Raw genomic sequence first — 20,752 nt, 5'->3', positions numbered from 1 at the left:
ATCAAACTAGCTAGATGTCCTCTCTGTCTCTTTCCTTATTTTTTGTAATTGATTGGCCTTTGTGATTAACCATTTAGCCAGAGAAGTGATTAACTACAGGTTTGGTAGATATCATACATACAGCAGAGATATTAGGAATTTTGCAGCCAAACTTCATGGTACGTTTTGCATATTCACCCACTCAAGACATTACGTGTATGACAACTTCACACCCTGGATCCTTTGCATCTGACTTATAACGGGATATCCGCTTCTAGCAGAAGCAGGGGAGTACCGACATAGTCTGTTGTGGACAGCTGTCGAAATAGGTCCGTCACAGATGTAGGTTGTGGAATTTCTGCTCTGTTTAAGGCGTTAAAAAACTTGCGGCGTCGTTTGTCATCGCGTCATCAACCCAGCCTCAGATGGTGGAGGTCTGCAGTCTCAGCTGGGTGGATTTCGCAGTACAGAGATGGCTGAAGTTTCATCCAGCACGGTGAGCGTCATGGTAGCACTGAGTCGTCTGGATTGTTTTATTTGGGAGAACCTTGTTTTCCGCGAAATAAATGTTCAAATGTGCGTTAATTCCTAAGGCACCAAACTGCTGAGGTCATCGGTCCCACTACTTAAACTAACTTAAGCTAAGAACAACACACACACACATGCCCTTCCTCCCTCGGGTGGGAGGGGCCGCGCAGTCCGAGACATGGCGCCTCAAACCGCACGGCCACTTCGCGCGGCCTTCCGAGGAATACCCGGCTTTATTACGGCTGATGTCAGATTTCCCACGTCTGTGACCATTCTTGAAGCACTTTTCCTGTAAGTGGAAGGCAACTGCAATAAGGACGGCCACCAGTCACACTTTGTTCCACCTAGTGCTTCGCCATCACGTTACATGAGATAACGGAGTGTCCCTTGATCTGTAATAACTGGACAATTTATCTTGACCTTCACACTGATAGTTTAAATGAATTACAACCTCGATGTCCTCCCCTGGCGAGAATCGCAGCGCACATGCGGCCAACAGCGGTGCTGCAGGCTATTTTTGCACCAATAAGTCTGTGAGGTTTTCACATTATCACTGGGCCATGCCGGCAACGTGTGAGCAGCCAAACTGCATAGAAAGGAATAGAGGCTTCATGTGGTAATATATTAATTATAAGGCTATGTTGTTGCGTGAATATCAGTTTGCTTGGCCATTCAGGTGTTGCGGAGCGACAGTGGAGAGTACAGCCGCGTCGGCGGTGTCCTGTTGCAGAGCGGGTGGGCGAGCTCTGGTCGTGCAGGCGCAATGCGCAGCTGCCCGTGCCGCGTGACGTCCAAGTGTCCGTCATCGACTCCGGCACAGCCCACGTCTCCTGGACCCTGGACGCCTCCGCGGCGCGGATCGCGCGCAACATCTCCCTCACGTGAGTTCCCGCTTGTCTGCGTCTCTTCTCCTGCGGCCTTTCCAGGGGAGAATGGTAGAGACTTTTCACTGTGTACAGGTATCGACAGTCTGATTCTAGTCAGTGTTTCGGACAACTCTAGCTTCAGATGTATAGCCACAGCTATAGTCTCAGGGTGCTAACTTCCATTGGTGTCTCTACACAAAGGAAAGAATCGTTTGGGATGTGTATATGTTCATGAGCAAGGTGATTATCATTCTGTGTTATACAGTTTTTTAGCAGTTTTTGTTTTTGTATGTGAGTAGCTTGTACACAGGGTGTAGAATAATTAATAATGAAAGCGGACTCAGGATTAAATGTCTTCATATACACTACTGGCCATTAAGATCGCTGCACCAAGAAGAAATGCAGATGATAAACGGGTATTCATTGGACAAATATACAGGGTGATTCAAAAAGAATACCACAACTTTAGGAATTTAAAACTCTGCAACGACAAAAGGCAGAGCTAAGCACTATCTGTCGGCGAATTAAGGGAGCTATAAAGTTTGATTTAGTTGTACATTTATTCGCCATTTCAGCCAATAAAGTTTTTGGTCCCTTTTTCTTCGAAGGTGCTGCTGTAACTGGACTACAGTATCTGGAGATGTTAGAGAATTGGCTGTTCCCTCAGCTCGAACAAGAAGCACAACAATTCATATTTCAGCAGGATGGAGCGCCACCACATTGGCACTTATCTGTCCGTAACTACCTGAACGTCAACTACCCGAGGCGATGGATCGGCCGCCAGGCAGCCCGTGACTTCATCACTGGCCTCCAAGAAGCCCTGATCTTACCCCCTGCGATTTTTTCTTATGGGGGTATTTTAAGGATATGGTGTTTCGGCCACCTCTCCCAGCCGCCATTGATGATTTGAAACGAGAAATAACAGCAGCTATCCAAACTGTTACGCCTGATATGCTACAGAGAGTGTGGAACGAGTTGGAGTATCGGGTTGATATTGCTCGTGTGTCTGGAGGGGGCCATATTGAACATCTCTGAACTTGTTTTTGAGTGAAAAAAAAAAACCTTTTTAAATACTCTTTGTAATGATGTATAACAGAAGGTTATATTATGTTTCTTTCATTAAATACACATTTTTAAAGTTGTGGTATTCTTTTTGAATCACCCTGTATTATACTACTACTGACATGTCATTCCATTTTCCCGCAAAGTGGGTGCATAGATCCTGAGAAATCAGTACCCAGAACAACCACCTCCGGCCATAATAACGGTCTTGATACGCCTGGGCACTGAGTCAAACAGAGCATGGATAGCGTGTACAGGTACAGCTGCCCATGCAGCTTCAACACGATACCACAGTTCATCAAGAGTAGTGACTGGCGTATTGTGACGAGCCATTTTCTGTATCCAGAAAGGCCCGTACAGGACCTGCTTCATGCGGTCGTGCATTATCCTGCTGAAATATAGGGTTTCGCAGGGATCGAATGAATGGTAGAGCCACGGGTCGTAACACACCTGAAATGTAATGTCCACTGTTCAAAGTGCCGTCAATGCGAACAAGAGGTTACCGAGACGTGTAACCAATGGCACCCCATACCATCACGCTGGGTGATACGTCAGTATGACGATGACGAATACACGCTTCCAATGTGCGTTGTCGTGCACTCAGGTTCGTCGTTGAGTACACCATCGCAGACGCTCCTGTATGTGATGCAGCGTCAAGGGTAACCGCAGCTATGGTCTCCGAGCTGATAGTTCATGCAGCTGCAAACGTCGTCGAACTGTTAGTGCAGGTGGTTGTTGACTTGCAAACGTCTCCATCTGTTGACTCAGGGATCGAGACGTGGCTGCACCATCCGTTACAGCCATGCGGATAAGATGCCTGTCATCTCGACTGCTAGTGATAAGAGGCCGTTGGGATCCAGCACAGTGTTCCGTATTACCCTCCTGAACCCACCGATTCCATATTCTGCTAACAGTCATTGGATCTCGACCAACACGAGCGGAAATGTCGCGATACGATAAACTGCAATGGCCAATCGCGATAGGCTACAATCCGACATTTATCAAAGTCGGAAACGTGATGGTACGCGTTTCTCCTCCTTACAGGAGGCATCACAACAACGTTTCACCAAGCGACGCTGGTCAACTGTTGTTTGTGTGTGAGAAATCGGTTGGAAACTTTCCTTATGTCAGCACGTCGTAGGTGTCGCCAACGACGCCAACCTTGTGTATCACAGTATCTTCTTCCTGTCGGTTAAATTTCACGTCTGTAGCACGTCACCTTCGAGGTGTAGCAATTTTAATGGACAGTAGTGTAATATAAAAATGTATGTATGTTTGTATGCATGTAAGATCAACACTTCCTTCTAAACTACTGGATCGGTTATAACCCTACTTGGTAGACATATCACTTCCTGTCTGCAAGGAACCACTGTAAGGGTAAAAACCACCTGTCTCTGAAAAGAGTCTGGTGAGGGGGGTAGGGGGGGGGGGGAGGAAGCGTAACACGCTGCACACACTTACCAAAACGATACACATCCAGTATTTGAGAATGATGCCACTTAGCAACCTAAAACACACTTCACACATTATCTCAAACCCTTATTTTTGCAGTCGACTACACCCCCTCACCCCCAATCCCCCAAATGATGAAAAGATAAAACGAGTATCGCTTACTTCATTTTCTTTCGCTGTTCATGCAGTAAGACATCTTCATTAGCCGTGTTGCTTTAACTTATTACTTCTTTAATACTAACTGTATTCGCAACGTATTTCGGAGATAGTATCCACATGTACCACTGATTATATCTTAAAAATGGTATCATTCTATGGCACATGGTTCCGGAGATCGTCATAAGTACTGAGATGCGTGAAGAATTAAAATTGAACACGAATTATCCAGTGTTTGTTAATGAGAGCACTTAGCGACTACCAACAGACCTTAAAAAATACAAGCCTATTCTAAAGTCTTTTCCTTACAAGCTCGACAATAGTATTTAACATCAAATGCTTGGTTTTTTACTAGGGAGTTCGATTCTTTAAAAAATCTGTTGTTTACTGATTACTTACTATCTGGAAAGAATTGCTTTGCGTTTAAGAAGCAACTGTACCCCATAGGGATGGGAAGAGCAGTGGAGATGTACAGAGAGAAATGGGAGGAGAAGATAGACTGAAAGAAGGGTTTGAAGGAGATGTACAAAGAGAGAACGTGGAGGAAATGGACAGAGGGGAGGGGAGGAGAGATGCGCAAAGGTGAGGGCGGGATGGTTAGAGAGACGTGGGGTGAGTTAGAGAGAGAGAGAGAGAGAGAGAGAGAGAGAGAGAGAGAGAGAGAGAGAGAGAGACAGACAGACAGACAAAAATGGTGGCCAGGGAGGAAGGGAGAGAGCTAGGGAACGAAGGTTGGGGAAGGAGGAACTGGTCAGAGAGAGGATAGAGGGAGGAGGGGGCGGACTAATGGAGGATTAGAATAAATAAACACCCGTTTTCGTCGATTACTCCCAAACGAGGGCCCACCACCCACCAGGATGAATGGCTGCAGGGTCTGACTCCTTGAACCTTAACCTACATCGCTATATAGAATGTTTCAGAAAGTCTGTCCCTATCCTAGGGACCTCTCCTTGTCAGTCTCATACAGCCGAACGACCGATAAACCGGCATAAGTCTGGAAATACTAAAATATTCTCGTAAATATACTGACATAAAGAAGGTGGAACACCAAAAAATAGCCGCGCTCAGTTTGACGCTCCATGTCACGGATTGCGCTGTTCCTCCCGCTGGAGGTTCGAGTCCTCCCTCGGCCGTGAGTGTGTCTGTTGTTCTTAGGATAATTTAGTTTAAGTAGTGTGTAAGTCTAGGAGCCGATGAGCTAAGCAGTTTGGTCACTTAGGAATTCACACACATTTGAACATTTTTTAACCAAAAAATAGTTAATGAAGAGTAATCTGGAATTAATTTGTCTAGTTAACATATTTAAGTGATTATCATTGTAAGATCGCAGAGTATGTACGCGCGAGATAAGCCATTGTAAAGCTGATGCTGGTACATTGATAACCGGTGTAACTGCCAGAATGTTCAATCTAAACATGCAAACGTGCATGCATTGTGTTGTACAGGCGCCAGATGTCAGTTTGTAAGGTGGAGTTCCATGACTATTGCACTTGGTCGGTCGATACAAGGATGGTTAATGCTGCTTGTGGATGACGCCAGAGTTCTCGTCCAGTGATGTTCCACATGTACTCGATTAGCGACAGATCTGGTGATCGAGCAGACCAAGGCAACATCTCGACACTCTGTAATACATGTTGGATTAGAACAGCGAGCGTTATCCTTATGGAAAACAGCCCTGGAATGCTGTTCATGAATGGAAGTACGACTGTCAGAGTCACCATATTTGCAGCCAGGGTGCATGGAACATTCACGAGAGTGCTCCTGCTGTCTTACGAAATCGCACCACAGACCGCAACTGCAGGTGCAGCTCCAGTGTGTCCAGCACGACAGGTTGGTTGCAGGCGCACAACTGGCCTCCTCCTAATCCAAAAGCGGCCATCACTGATCAGATCTCCGCACTGCCCTCCAATGACTTCTCGCTTGATACCACTGAAGTGGCAAATGGCAATGATTTGGGATCAGTAGAGTTTCGCAACTAGCATGTTGATAAAAATGTTAAGCCTGTGGTACAAACCCGTAACTGGAGTATTGGTTTGACTGTAGGTACAGTACAGCATTCCTTTTCTGCAGCACTAGGAAGAGAATGGTGCCAGGTACATCTCTACAACTGCCTTTTACTCCTATGAACGATCTCCAGTACTTGTCTGATAGCAGGCTGAATGGACACGAGGCGCCCTGGAGGGAACTGAATAAGGAAATACTCCCCATACCATTCTGGGATTGAATCCGACACCTCCATGGATAGAGCCTAGTGCTCCGCCGGTACACCAATACGGCCACAAAGTATGCAATGGTAGAAACAGATACGGTTCAGAACACACGGGTCTGCAAACGAGTCTTTCCGTTAAGTCTCGTTCTAACTGGGGTCAGTCTAGTTAAGACATGATCGAAAAGTTTATGTTACATATGCATTGTAGTAAGTAGGACAAAATTTCCTTTTCAAGTTCTGTGGGTTCCTTGCTTCATATCCCCAATTACCTCGCATGTGACTTATTTGCGGACCAAACTTTTCTGCTTCTGTTATTCTCCGCGTCAACTTTCGCTATTAATTTTCGATACATCCTGTTTGATACTCTCGGCATCTTTTCTTTGCCACATCATATACACCTGGTGTCCCTCCTTAGAGTCGTCAGTCGCGTTTACTCTTATGTTCCGGTAGGTATTTCTATTCTGTTTTCTCAGTGTGTCACTGGAGTTGGGACAACTAAATACTGCTCATCAAGTCTTTCATGCGACGCTCATTGTAGACGGGAAACGTCGGTTTGTCTCAAATAACAAACGAAATGATTTTTAAAACGGAATTTTACGTGCCCATCCGATAGAATGGTCCCAAATTAGTCTATTGCGGTAGTTGTTTTATATGTAAGTATTAATAGTGACAGTAAAACGTGAAAACGAACCAGTACTCCAGTAGCGCCTGAGCAGCACTGCTGTATGTCGGTACCAGTTGATGCGGGGCAGGGGGGCGCTGTCACACCTCGTGTACTGGTTACCGCTGTTCTTCGTGTGTTACTGTCCTGTTAATATATATCGATTAAACAAATAAGTCACAACACTGATTTGCGACCGCTCTGTCTGATCGGCACATGAGAGGGGAGCCAGAAAGCCGCAACATTAAGATTTCTGACTGAATGTCTCAAAATTCGTAGCGGACACTAGGAACCCCAACCTGAGAGGGGGCACCCAGGTGCATGATTTGTATTCAGTCTGTATCATAAATAGTACCGAAAACAAACACGGGCGGAAGTGTAGAGAACAAGAGAGGGATGGGAAGGAGACCAGCAGACGGGGATGGAATGGAAGGGGAGATGGGTTGGTGAGTAGAAGGAACGAGGAGGGAGAGGGTGTGATAGAGAGAAATAAGGGAGCAGGAGGGATGGAAAGAGAGGAGAGAATGGGAGAGGGGTAGGAAGGGGTGGGGAGAGAGGGAAAGAGAGGGGAGGGAGGGAGGGAGGGATTGGAATGTGATAGTCAGAAGGGGGCGTGAGTGGAAGATAGAGAGAGCGAGAACGAGGGGTTAGGAGGAAGGGACAGAGAGAAACAGGGAAACATACTAAGAAGAAACTGCTCTTAAAAAATTTGTAAGATTATAAAAACCATTGTAACACCAACGTTTGGTCCACCTTGAATTTACATCGTGTGATCGTATGTACATCTCAGACTCAGAAGACTCCAAAATCAGAATTCTACAAGCTGACTGGCTATGGATACCCAAATTAGCTGCAGCAAAACTTGAGTACTGAGACTCCAGGAGCTGTGTGTATGCTGTGGTCTGCCGTACCTAAATCCGGTTTATCACAGTGCAAAACAGTGGCAATTAGTGGTGTTATAATGAGTGCATTTCCGAAGCATATTTCCTCAAAATTTCTGGAAAAAGATGCAGTCAATTGTGACATAGCGACCCTGGCCAATCTTTTCACGTGCTGAGAAGTGTACGTGTGCATTCGTGCGAGGTCATTAACAAAATCTTTATACACAGAATGTGGACCCGTTCTTCATGACTGACATGCCGGTGAACCCCTATTTTTGTTAGTGGGCTTACTTCGAAGTATGTAAGACTGTATATACAAATTACTCCCTCGGAAGAAAATCAGAGAGAGGACGATTAATAATCAGATATTTGAGTACTGGTGATGAGAATCCGTATTCTGAATACTGATACCGTAATTAAATGTCTCTGAAACTGTGTCATTTTATCCTCTGTTTGTTCAGCTATCTTTTAGTATCTCCTCTGTCTCCGATCTACATCAAGATTTGCCACCCACAGTACCACCAGCATATCAGTAGAATCTATCCTATCCACCACAGTAATGACAAGTTGTCATCCTGTCTGTGTTGAAACGCCACTCCGTGGTCCTCAGACTGTACAACGTGCACGTCAGTCCCGTTTAGATGTGACTGTACAACGTCCTGCAGAGAATGGCCGCCACTTCCTGAAAAAGAGGAGAGCAATCTGGACTCCTGCTCGCCATGTTCGACAGCCATTGTGCCTGGCCGCCGGACCGCGCAACGCACACGACTCGTGGAGCAGCTGAAGGCAATATCGGGCAGCAGATAACCCGCCCATCGCATTCTTTCCTCACTGTGAGGCCCCGTCCTACATGTAGCGAAAATACCTCACACAATAAGGCGCGCCCATTTGTAACGCGGAAAACGCTGTCGCCCTTGGGCTCCGGTACGGGTCGCAAATCAATAACCTTACAATTCATTGCAGGGAATAAAACTTGATACAGAAGGTGTACAACTTTGCTTCCGCCGTTTGCCGATAGATGGCGGCAACGGTAAGTAGCGAGCGAAAGAAACAGATCGCAGACGTCAGGCAGTTAGCTTGGACCTCGGTCAACATAACCTCATCCAAACATTAGTCGATTTCTGTATGCATCATAAAGTTGTTATTGATTGAAAATGTCGATTCACAAGTCTAATTCTCGTCATTTCCGGGAGGTGTCACTGTTTTGCTTCAACATGAAGAAAACTGCGGCTGAGTTTCATTGAATGCTCTCGAGTATGTATGGTAAGGACGCTATTAGTGAAAGAACGTGAGTGGTTTCATCGCTTCAAGAGCGGTGATTTTAACGTCGTAGACCGGCAAAGCGGTGGAAGAGAGAACGTTTTCGAAGATGCAGAATTGGAAGCATTGCTGAGAGAAGACTCGCGTCAGACTCAAGAAGAATTAGCACGATTGGTAGGAATGACACAGTAAGCCATTTCAAAACATCTCAGGGCTAAGGGCATGATTCAGAAAGAAGGAACCCTTTGTATCCCGTCTGGAAGGCGGCGCGTGGGTGTGCTCCTGTCAAATGAAGGGTGGCCTATTGTAGGGAATAAGTAGGAGCAGAAAAAGGTGAAATGCTTCGGTACTGCGTATACGTTATAGCTCTTTTACTGGTGTATGAACATATACAACTCATAATACTTAACTTTCGCTGCGATGAGCACGTAGGTGCGAAGCTGAACATCAATCACATCTATTATACGCTAGAAGTTACACAGGCAAAATCTGTAGTGGCTTTCCCACTTTGAAATAGAAACAATGTTGCTTGTTCGTCTGCTCGGAATCAAATGGGTAGAATCTGGAGCGGCGCTCGTAGAGCTGCACAGCGCCGGCTAGAGGGCGCTGTCGCCGGTGTCAGTGTCGTAGTGCCAACCTAAGATCTTCTACCTACGCCGTGGCATCGTAGCTACCGATACCACAGAACTTGGGTCCCGTGTGAGCTAAAAACCAAGAGGCGTTGAATGGCGTTTGTGTGTTTGTGAACAGTTGCTTCAGAGGTAAAATCAGAAGGGATTTCTGCATTTCATTGTGACCGGGGACGAAAAATGGGTTTATTACAATAAACCTAAACGCAAAAAATCATGCGGATATCCCGGCCATGCTTCCACGTCGACGGCCAAACCAAATATTCGCTGTTCTAAGATCATGCTCTGCATTAGGTGGGACCAGCTCGGCGTCGTGTACTATGCGCTGTTAAAACCAAGTGAATCAATCACAGGATATTGAGGAGACGTGGCTTAGCCACAGCCTGGGGGATGTTTCCAGAGTGAGATTTTCACTCTGCGGCGGAGTGTGCGCTGATATCATTTCTTGCAGGAGTGCTGGTTCTGCAAGTTTCGCAGGAGAGCTTCTGTTAAGTTTGGAACGTAGGAGTAAAGCTATGAGAATGGGGCGTGAGTCGTGCTTGGGTAGCTCAGATGGTAGAGCACTTGCCCGCGAAAGGCAAAGGTCCCGAGTTCGAGTCTCGATCCGGCACACAGTTTTAATCTGCCAGGAAGTTTCGAGGTGAAAACGCACATGGAAACGTTAAAATGGGAAGTTCTACCCCACCCGCCGTATTCTCCAGACATTGCTCCCTCTGACTATCACCTGTTTAGATCAAAGGCTCCTAGCCTGGCTGACCAACACATCCGATCTCATGAACAATTCACAAAGTGGATCGATTCGTGGATCGCTTCAAAAGATGAACAATTTTTTCGACGCGTGATTCGTACTCTGCCCGAAAGATGGGAGAAAGTAGTGGCAAGCGATGGAAAATACTTTGAATTATACATGTACACCTTATGAAAGAAGAAAAGAAAAACTTGGGATGTATATCTGACATTAGGGGTAAGACAGGCAGTAAAAACACTCGCACTTGTGTAATTGTTTGGCGATACTCTTGTACACTGCTATCACTACTATTCAAATCCGTTAATTATACTGAGTTATGGTCCAGGGTTGTAACATATCCAATTCGTCCAAGCATTTATATTCGTACAATAGTCGTCACCGACTGCTGCTCAATCATAAATAAATATCTAACACATATCTCTCACTTAACATCAGATACATAAGTTGAACAAAAATATGGAAATACCAAAAGCACATTCTTGATGTTTTGATGCTGACTGGACTCTGAGGGCGACGTTCAATTGTGCGAAGATTTTTGCAACTGTAGTCCTCTTATTTTTCCTCATAATCGAAAGTTATAAGGGAAAATAACTCTGACAGTGGAGCCTTTCTACTGCAAGCTCTTTTCTTTCCGTATTTTGGGATGAGTGACATGAGTCAAAACAAGGGGAAATTGTCTAGTGAACATGCGTTCTAAAATGCATTCCATAAAAAATATGGGCAACTATGGCAAACCAAAGGGAGCAGAACACGAGAAGAAGGCAATGAAGAGAAGCTTCCACTGGTACACTTATCATATGTAAAAGGCGTCAGTGAACGACTAGGCAACGTCCTCCGCCGACGAGATTCCAAACCAATTTTTCTAAGCACTAAGTGATTGGTTCCACCAAGGATGTAGTCAACAATCTTAACACTGCAGGTGTTTACGAACTACGGTGTGAGTGCGGAGCTGCCTACATAGGAGAAACAGGGAGACCTGTCAGCTTACGAGTAGCAGAACACGAACGTTATGTACGATTACAACAACATAATAAATCGGCGATGGCTGAACACCGCTGTGACTGTGGATAACCTATCAGCTTCCAGGAAGCCCGAGTACTGGCGAAAGAGTCGTGGATGCGAGAACGAAAAATACGGGAGGCGATCGAAATTATTAAGCAGCCTGACAACATCAACAGAGAAGATGGCTACAAACTCCCGGCGTCCTGGCTGCCGGCCATCCCAGTCCAACGGGCCGCGAGCGGTCGCGGAGTTAAAGCTACACGGGACACTGAGGTATCTGCACAGACAGCTGTAGAGCAACTGTCAGTCCACTTCCGCGAACACCAGGAGGAAAACTTGCCGACCAGAAGCCGAACGCTGAGTAGCGAACAGCTACCAATCGTTAACGACATGGACATCCACGAATAGCCTCTTTCCTTCCATCTCCCCTTACGTCATGACTAGACAATCATATTAGAGGGCCAATTAAAAGTATTACAACTGTGACGTCAGTCATCGATAGTCTGTAATAAATAGAAGCACCTATCCCCATGCAAAACCAGTTGTGCCCTGAGGAAGGCCGTTGCAATTCGGCCGAAACGTCGGTTTTAGTTTATTATTGGTTTAAAATGGTTCAAATGGCTCTGAGCACTATGTGACTTAACTTCTAAGGTCATCAGTCCCCTAGTACTTAGAACTACTTAATCCTAACTAAGCTAAGGACATCACACACATCCATGCCCGAGGCAGGATTCGAACCTGCGACCGTAGCGGTCACGCGGTTCCAGACTGTAGCGCCTTTAAAGTTTATTATTGTTGTTAGTTTTTAGCAATGACGCGGCATAATACCCAGAAAAATTTTAATTACTATGGGCATTTGTTCAGTAGAAGAGATGTGTTTCACAGTAGCAAGGTTGAGTAAGTACACATAGCCCGCATCTCGTGGTCGTGCGGTAGCGTTCTCGCTTCCCACGCCCGGGTTCCCGGGTTCGATTCCCGGCGGGGTCAGGGATTTTCTCTGCCTCGTGATGGCTGGGTGTTGTGTGCTGTCCTTAGGTTAGTTAGGTTTAAGTAGTTCTAAGTTCTAGGGGACTGATGACCATAGATGTTAAGTCCCATAGTGCTCAGAGCCATTTTTGAAGTACACATAGGTTTTAAGGAACGCATTTTAGAGCCCGTATTTACTAGATGTTTTCCTTGTTTTGGTCCGTACTGCGTCCTGTCAAAATATGGATCCCAAAGAGCTTGCAGAAGAATAGAATGACATAATAAGTAAGGTTCCAGTAGCACAGTGTAAAAAATTTGAGTATTACGACAGCTGTTTCGAAAGATTTCGATTTTAAACTAACTGTATATATGGAGGTTCTTGAAAGTAGAAATCATCCAAAATAGCTGTCGTAATACTCAGTAAATGTTTTAACACTAGAACGGCGAAGGGGTCAAAACGACCCCTGTCATACTCTTTCGCTCATTGTCGTATCCAGATTATTTACTTTGTTAATGAAATTGTAGACTGTTTCTAATTTTTCTCATCTTTCTGAACATGTTTGATTATTTACAAAATATTTCAATGTTGTTCGCTATTTCACTCAGTATACCTAGAACGGCGGAAGGGGTCAATTTGACGCCACTGTAGTTTCTCTTTCGAATATAAGTAAATCATCCAACAATACAGTGGCAATAGTGAGCAGTAACGCAGAGCAGTTCCTCCTCATTCTTGTAACTTGGCACGAGTACATTCCAGTCTGCCACAGCTTATGTTGTGTCACTCAGGCAGTCTTCGTCCGTGAAACACGTGTTCGAACACGTATTGTCAGCGCGGACTTTCTGTTGAAGTGTTACATCTCATAGAGAATTTCGAAGTTGAATCGTAAACTCACTTCACTGTTGAAGATGATGATTGTGTACCAGGCACGAGGGAAGAAGGAGGCTTTGTGAACGAGGGGTGATCAGTGGAAGAGGATTCAGATGCTGATATTCGTCAATCATTACCTCTTTCAGGAACTGTTGGAAGTGTCTACAAAGATGATTGCAACGGTTGGAACAGTGTAGGAGATCGTAAATTATTCATCTTCTGAAAGGCGGTCAGCTGTGAATGTTTTGAAGGAGAGAGGAGGTCCCACTGCTTAAGCTTGCCAACTAGTATACAACTGTGTCATCAGTGTATTCCGTCTTATTTTTGATGAAGCAGTGCTATGTCTCATGAAGAAATACACAGAATCAAATGCTCAAAAAGTACTAAAGAACAATGGCTGGACTGTGTCACTAGAGGAACTGGAGAAACTGATAGCCATCATGTAGGTTCTGGGTGTATTGTGCACAAAAGATACGTCCGTGGATGATCTCCGGTCGCACTCTTGGGGACCTGCTTTATCACGAACATTATGCCAAGAGACAGATTTCACGAGTTTCTCAGATTTCTCCTTTTCGATGAAAAATCAGCACGGACTGAACGCCTGGCAGCCAACAAATTCGCTCTTGTATCTGAGAGTTTGGGGTAAGTTCATTGAAAACAGTGTTCAAGCTTACTGCCCTGGAGAAAATATAACCATTGACGAGCAACTGTTACCAAGCAAAGCAAGATGCCAGATGCGATTCATCTCCAACAAACCAGACAAGTATGGTCTCAAATTCTGGTTGGCTGTTGATGTAACGACAAAGTATATATGTAATGTTTTCCCATACCTCGACAAAGAGGGCGCAAATAGAGAGAAACAACCACTTGGAGAGTATGTCGTTCTGTGTCTCATGGAGCCATTTGTAAATCAAAGAAGAAATGTGACCACAGACAATTTCTTTACGTCTCTTCAACTGGCTAAAAAGCTCAAAGATAAGAAAACTTCATTATTTGGTAGAATGGACAAGATCCGCCGTGAAATCTCCGATGAAGTAAGGAAGCCGAATGCTGAAACACACTCCGCCACAATACTGCACAACAGTGGTAACACAAACTGCACCTTGACATATACCAAGGAAAGAAGAATAAAAATGTCGGTCTTCTGTGTACGCTGCATGCTGAAGTAGTAACAAGCTAGGAAGGAAATAAAAAACCTAAAACTCTAATGTTCTACAATGCAACCAAGTACGGGGTGGACGTGGTTGACGGGTCTCCTTTGGAGCTAGGCATACCTTATACAGGGCGATTCAGTTATTCCTACTGATGTCGTTTTATGCAACCCGCAATGTTATATCTGGCCTTCAAAAACCACATGCGAGATTTTCACGTTCTCTCGCTCGCTGCTCACAAGCTATAAGTGCTATAGAAATAAAATTAACGGGACCTTTTTGTAGGAAATTGAATGTAGTTAAGTTTAGTGCTGGGATACGTTCTCGCTAGAAGCCGTAGTTTTCGAATTATTCAAGAAAAAGTACAAAAGTGCCCATTAGAATTACTGCCACTCCCACTCTCGTCACCCACCGGCCAGGCATTTTGTTCACGGCACTTCGTCCCACCACTGAACAAAAATTTGCGACTGCATGAATTATTTCCAATTTTCGACCTTTTTTGGTCTTCATTGACTGCCCGTATTACGCCACCAACTGTCGAGCAATTACAAGTTTTAAAACTGACGTTTGCGTAAATTTTACCTAATAATATTGTGAATTTTTGCAGCATAAAATGAACGGTTACCCTGTTTTCGCCAGGCCTCACGATTATGAAGCTACTGCACTTGTGAAATTTAAGTATGGATCTAATTCTCAAGGTGATTAGTTTTAGCATAACGTTTACAAAAGTTGTTTTTCTTTCATTACCTCCACGTGCACTTTTAAATTAATAATATTAACGAAACAGCCGACTATCCTGGTAGCGTAATAACGAAAACAACAGATATAAAAAACGGTCGAATATCGGGTAGCTTTTGTAGTCGGTGGAAAGAGGGAGTATCGCGAACAAAATACTAGAAATTGTGATTGAAAAGGGCTGAGTACGGAGATGGTGGTGCGTTTCAGTCACTTTTGTACGTTCTTCTTGAATAAAACGGTGGCCTCTAAGGAAGACGTATCTCAGTACAAAATTTAACTGAATTGAATTTTCTACAAAAAGGTCCTGTTCATTTTCTCTGCAGGACTAATAATTAGCACGAGCGAGAGTACATGAAAAATATGAAGGCCACATACAACACTGAGGGCTGCATAACATCTGTAGTGACCGCGGAATCATCCTAGCTGTTTCAGAGAGTTGCGGAACTATTTACAATTTTTTGAATAGAACATCGTCGTCTTTTCTACCAGGAAGCTGATATATTCTATCCTATAAAATGTGTACGAATACATATTAGTGAAAATTAATAATATCAATGCTTATGCAAACAATTATGGTCTTAGAAACGTCGAAATGTTCCTATACTGTACGCAGCCCCTATTCTGTAACATATATTCCTATCGTTCCGCGTTTATCACTTTAATCGCGAGGCGGGGATCATACTCTCATCACGAGAACACCTCTTCCAACTTCAGTGGATGGCGGTCAACTGGAGGACTTGTTATTTCTTGATTTCCAGAAAATGTAAGGCATTGCACCATAGTGCATATTACGGGGGTTGTTCAGAAAGTAAGTTCCGATCGGTCGCGAAATGGAAACCACTGGGAAAATCCGGTAAAGTTTTGCACAGATGTGTTGGGTTGTTTATCTAGTATGCCCGTTGATCGTGTAGCGTCGCTCTCTTCAGTTTTGAGTGAACAGTGAGCACGTAAAGATGCGTAGCGAACAGCGTCTCCCGCCAAGTATGAGGGCCTGGTTAGAGATTTCGCCTGTGTCATGCAGCCCACATAACACAACTGTCGAGCAGTTCCTTCTTCGAGCCAATTCTCGGCCGCACTGCGCAGGGGCAATGAAGACGCTCCTGCAGCGTTTCCGATGAGAAGTGTTTGATCACCCACAATACAGTGCGTAAATGGCTCCCCCTGAGTCTCACCTCTGCTCACAAGAACCGCTGGCTATGAAGACAAAATTTTTCCACAGACAGCGAGCTGCAGACCAGTGCAGGTAACTGGCTGAAAGCACAGGCGGCTGCTTTCTATGACGAGGATATTGGAGAGCTGACACAACACTACGACAGAGCTCGAAGTTTTAGCGGTGACTATGTAGAGAATTAAGTGGAATGTGTATCTAATTGCTGCAAATAAAACGTTTCTGATTTTCACTGTTGTGTCCATTTCGAGACCGATCGGAACTTAGTTTATGGACAACCCTCGTATTAAAAAAGATACTAGCGCAGGACATGGGTTCCCTAATACGTAACTGGCTCGAAAACGTTTTGAATGTCTGAATCCAGTATGATGTCCGAGGGAGTCAGTGTTCATCAGAGACGTTGTGCATCACGGAGAGATTTACTATTGAAATTTCGGGACAGCACTTTTCAGGAGAGTAGTCAAACAACATATTACTTCCCCCCCCCCCCCCCCCCCCCCACATACATCTCGCGTATTGACCACAACTAGAAAATTCGAGAAATTAGGGCCAATACGGAGGCTTACCGACAATCATACTTCCCGCTCACTATTTGCGAGTGGTTAGGGTTGGAGGGATCAGAAAGTGGTACCGAAATTACGCTCCGCCACACACCGTTAGGTGGCTTGCGGAGTATGATGTAGATGTAGATGAAAGGTGACGTCAGAACCGCATCAGTGAAGTGTGACAATATAGTTCCTCTTCTCCATGTAAATAAACGGTTCGTGGAATAGGGTTGGTTGCAACCTGAGACTGTTAACTTGCGACACTGTTGCTTATGGAAAAACGTCTCCATGCAGATAAACGATTCGTGTAGTAGTGTTGGTATCAACCTGAGACTATAAATTTCCGATAGCGTTGATTTTGAGAAAGAGTTGTCGTAGACTGATTGTAGGTGAATTCAGGGTAACTCAGACAATATTTCTAGCTCAGTAACGAGCAATCCAAATCGCAATGTTTATTTTACTTCATTTATTTTTTATTCTGGTTACTGGTTTCGATATATGGGACCATCCTCAGATCAAAGTCCAGATGATGTGAGGAGACGGTGCTCGGAGCGACTTAGTGATACTGACTGGTACCTGCCACGAAATGTATTTCTATTTGGTGTTATGGTCGGCAGTTTGCTTTAGATGTGGAAAAATGAGATGCACATTCCCGCTGTAATGTCCGAATTCAGAATTAATGCTGCTTGATTCAGTCTCGTCGATTAAATGTCTTGGCGCAACGTTGCAAAATGACGTGAAATGAAACTAGTACGTATGATCAGCTGCATTAACTGCAAATGGCTGACTGCGATATGCTCGGTGGTAAAGTTCTCGGAAAGTGTGGCGGACCCCAAAGGAGGCTGCGTAAGTAACTTGTGCGACCAATTCTCGAGCACAGCACAGACGCTCGTAATCCTCTCCTGGTCGGACTAAAGGGAGATATCAAAGCAATTCCCAGGGTTGCTAGTAGGTTTGGCTCCGCAGGTTCGATCATTACACAAGGATTAAGGAGGGCAGAACTCGATCTGCTCGAGAAACGATCTTGTGCAGTTTCAAAGAACAGACATTCACGACAGATTGCAGAACGGTTCTACTGTCTCCAGCTGTAGTCTCGCGTATGGACAGTAAAGATGAAATAACGATAATGTGGACTCATACAGAAGAGTGCGGGCAATAATTTTTCCGATACTTAATTCACAAGTGGAATACTGTATTGGTTTACAGTATGTGTTTGTGTTTGTATACATATGTGTGTGTATGTGTCTGTGTGTGTGTGTGTGTGTGTGTGTGTGTGTGTGAGAGAGAGAGAGAGAGAGAGAGAGAGAGAGAAGGTGTCCGAGAATTTGACGCTCATGTGGTTGCGCAGGCAACAAGCCGAACGGTTTCCGCACGTGTGCAGTAATTAATGGAAATTATAAGCGCTTCATGACGAGCACTGAATGTGAAGAGAGTTTTGAAAAGCTGTATTCCGCAGTTATTTGAAATATGGACAGCAGCTTGTTTCGATATAATGTACTGTGGGCTGCAATGATGTTAACTTACTTTAAAGTCTGTCGTAGGCCATTATCTGACTGCTACGTGTCCAATGCGACGAATGCGCGACTGCGAATTACGTTACTGCTGGGCTATTCTCGTACCATCTCATAATGCAATTATTGAGCCGTACTCTGATGAAACGGTTACGTGATTATGTTTGCTGCGGCAGAACGTTCTGAGATTCAGTGCTCCCGAATGTTTAGTAGCATCCTATCCAGTCTCAATGAAAATTAGCGTCAGTTTTGTGCTGTTTCAAAGCTCCACTGTGTATGGAATCTTGCTTTTTATCTGTACTGCCTCGCTACCCCGTACCCTCCCTCCCCCTATCTGTCTCTCATTCACACACATCTTGAAGACAAATGCTGTGACGGCGCCACTCACGGGAACAGGTTGAACTAAGTTAGAAAACAAGCGGGAAGGATGTGGCTACACACTGTAAATCTTTCGCACATGCAGAATGAAAACTGTAGTTTTACAAAAATAGCATGCATTTCTTTTAGAGTGTCCCTCGTATCTAGATCCACATTCGAAATTTTTGAAGAAGGTCGACGGTCTTATTGGCTAACGTGGGCTGGCTCAGTCCTGGAGAAGCCTGTCCTATTCGAGAGCTTGCCCCTGCAATTGTTCTTGAATGCATGTTTGAGTCTCAGCGGTGTGCTGCAATAACGCTCAGCGTTAGCTGTTGCGCCCCCCCCCCCACCCCCTTGGTAGCCAGTCGATAAGAACAGGTCCGTCCTGGTCGAAAAAGCCTTGGGGGCGGGATGGTATTCATCCGTTTGGAGGCAGAGTCGAAGGGGGTGACATCACTTTTCATCACTGGCAGTCTTAGCAATAATATCCGTTTCTTCCTCCATGGGACAGGCAAACATCAGTTATGGCCGTCTTCTGATTCCATGAAAGATGCTTGGACAAGCACTGTATGCTACTTTTTCCATATCAAAAGTTCTCGTAGATTATGTGATGCGCAGTTCCTTTGTTTATCAACAGTTCAACAGCAATGTCGCGAGTGGTGGTTCGATTATTCCTCCGTGTGAGCTCCTGCACAGCCGAAATCATGACACTTGTGGAGACAGGTTGCACCTGCCCAGGTTCTTGATGTTTACACCTCGCTACGCTGCCAATGCCGGAATATTGTGCACCGAGCGAGACGCTGCTCTCCGTGCACTCCTTTCATCTTATGATAAATTTGTGAAGCAGATTCCGCGCTCCTTATGCCGTTCAGGAGAGATCCATCACGCTATTAACAGTGGAAACAACTCTCCAAGACTGAGGAAATTCCTGCGAAACCGTTAATCCCTCTTGTGCAACTGGAAATAGCACCACACCATCTTTCGCAAAACCCATTCGTCCACTGGGATTACAAGGAATGCTACATGAGGGTATCCTTTTCAGTTAGGCATACCTTATACAGGGCGAGACCGTCGTATGTCTGGAACAGGCTCCAACTCCGCCTCATTCGCATCTCAAACTTGTCCTCAGGCTGGGGCGGCAGGTGGTGAGTTCACTGCTCGACTGGTTCGAGTACGAGTCCGAGGTGCTGCTGGCCGTGGCCAACTGGAGCGGCGGCGGCGGCGGCAGCGGCGGCGCGCTGCGGATGGAGCATCTGCTGAAGGGCAACATGCGCCGACCCGCCCAGTACCTGGTGCAAGTGCGCGTGGTCGACCGGCGCGAGTGCCGAGGGCCGCCCGCCGAGAAGCGCTTCTCCACGTTCGGTGAGGCGGCAGCCACTGCAGCAGCCCGCGCCCTCTGTGTCCATGTCCGGCTTCAGCACCAGATCGCTCCCTGCTCCACTACTCTCTCAGGAGTCTTGTGATCAAAACGCTTTAGGCACTGGCCATGTCCACTGCAGGAGGTCGTTTAGTCCGATGGAGACTCGTCTGTGGCTGCTGTCCATAGTTGTACTGGAAACGCCTCTCTAGAACACTTTTATCGTTTGCTTCCACCTCTCATTTCAAGAGGCTTCGAAAAGCTATTTTATGTCGGTCTAGTTCTAACTCACAAGAGGACAATCAGACCCATTAATCATGGATTTTGGTGAGCCTTGGGTATGTTGTAGAGCAGGGGTACCCAAGCACATTTCGAAGTATGCCACATTATTAGCATTTATCACTGTAGCGGACCAGAGCAAAAACCATTTTGTGATGAAACAGAACCAATGCAAATACACTACTGGCCAATAATATTTCTACAACAAGAGGAAATGCAGATGATAAATGGGTATTCATTGGACAAATATATTATACAACAACTGACATGTGATTACATTTTCACGCAATTTGGGTGCATAGATCCTTAGAAATCAGTACCCAGAACAACCACCTCTGGACGTAATAATGGTCTTGATACACGTGGGCATTGAGTCAAA

The 20,752-nt window shown here is 45.2% G+C and overlaps 1 protein-coding gene across 1 annotated transcript in view; it reads left to right on the top strand.

The window, feature by feature from the left end:
* LOC124605958 overlaps positions 1-20,200 on the top strand; it is a 112,133-nt gene extending 91,933 nt beyond the window's left edge. Inside the window, exons 4-5 of the mRNA XM_047137921.1 lie at positions 1,238-1,388; positions 19,867-20,200. Of these exons, the coding sequence (XP_046993877.1) occupies positions 1,238-1,388; positions 19,867-20,200 (485 nt within the window). The remainder of the gene's footprint in view (positions 1-1,237; positions 1,389-19,866) is intronic.
* The last annotated feature ends 552 nt before the right edge of the window (positions 20,201-20,752 follow it).

Source organism: Schistocerca americana, chromosome 3, assembly GCF_021461395.2.
Source record: "Schistocerca americana isolate TAMUIC-IGC-003095 chromosome 3, iqSchAmer2.1, whole genome shotgun sequence".
In the NCBI taxonomy this organism is placed as follows: Eukaryota; Metazoa; Arthropoda; class Insecta; order Orthoptera; family Acrididae; genus Schistocerca; species Schistocerca americana.
This window is presented reverse-complemented; position numbering and strand designations above follow the sequence as displayed.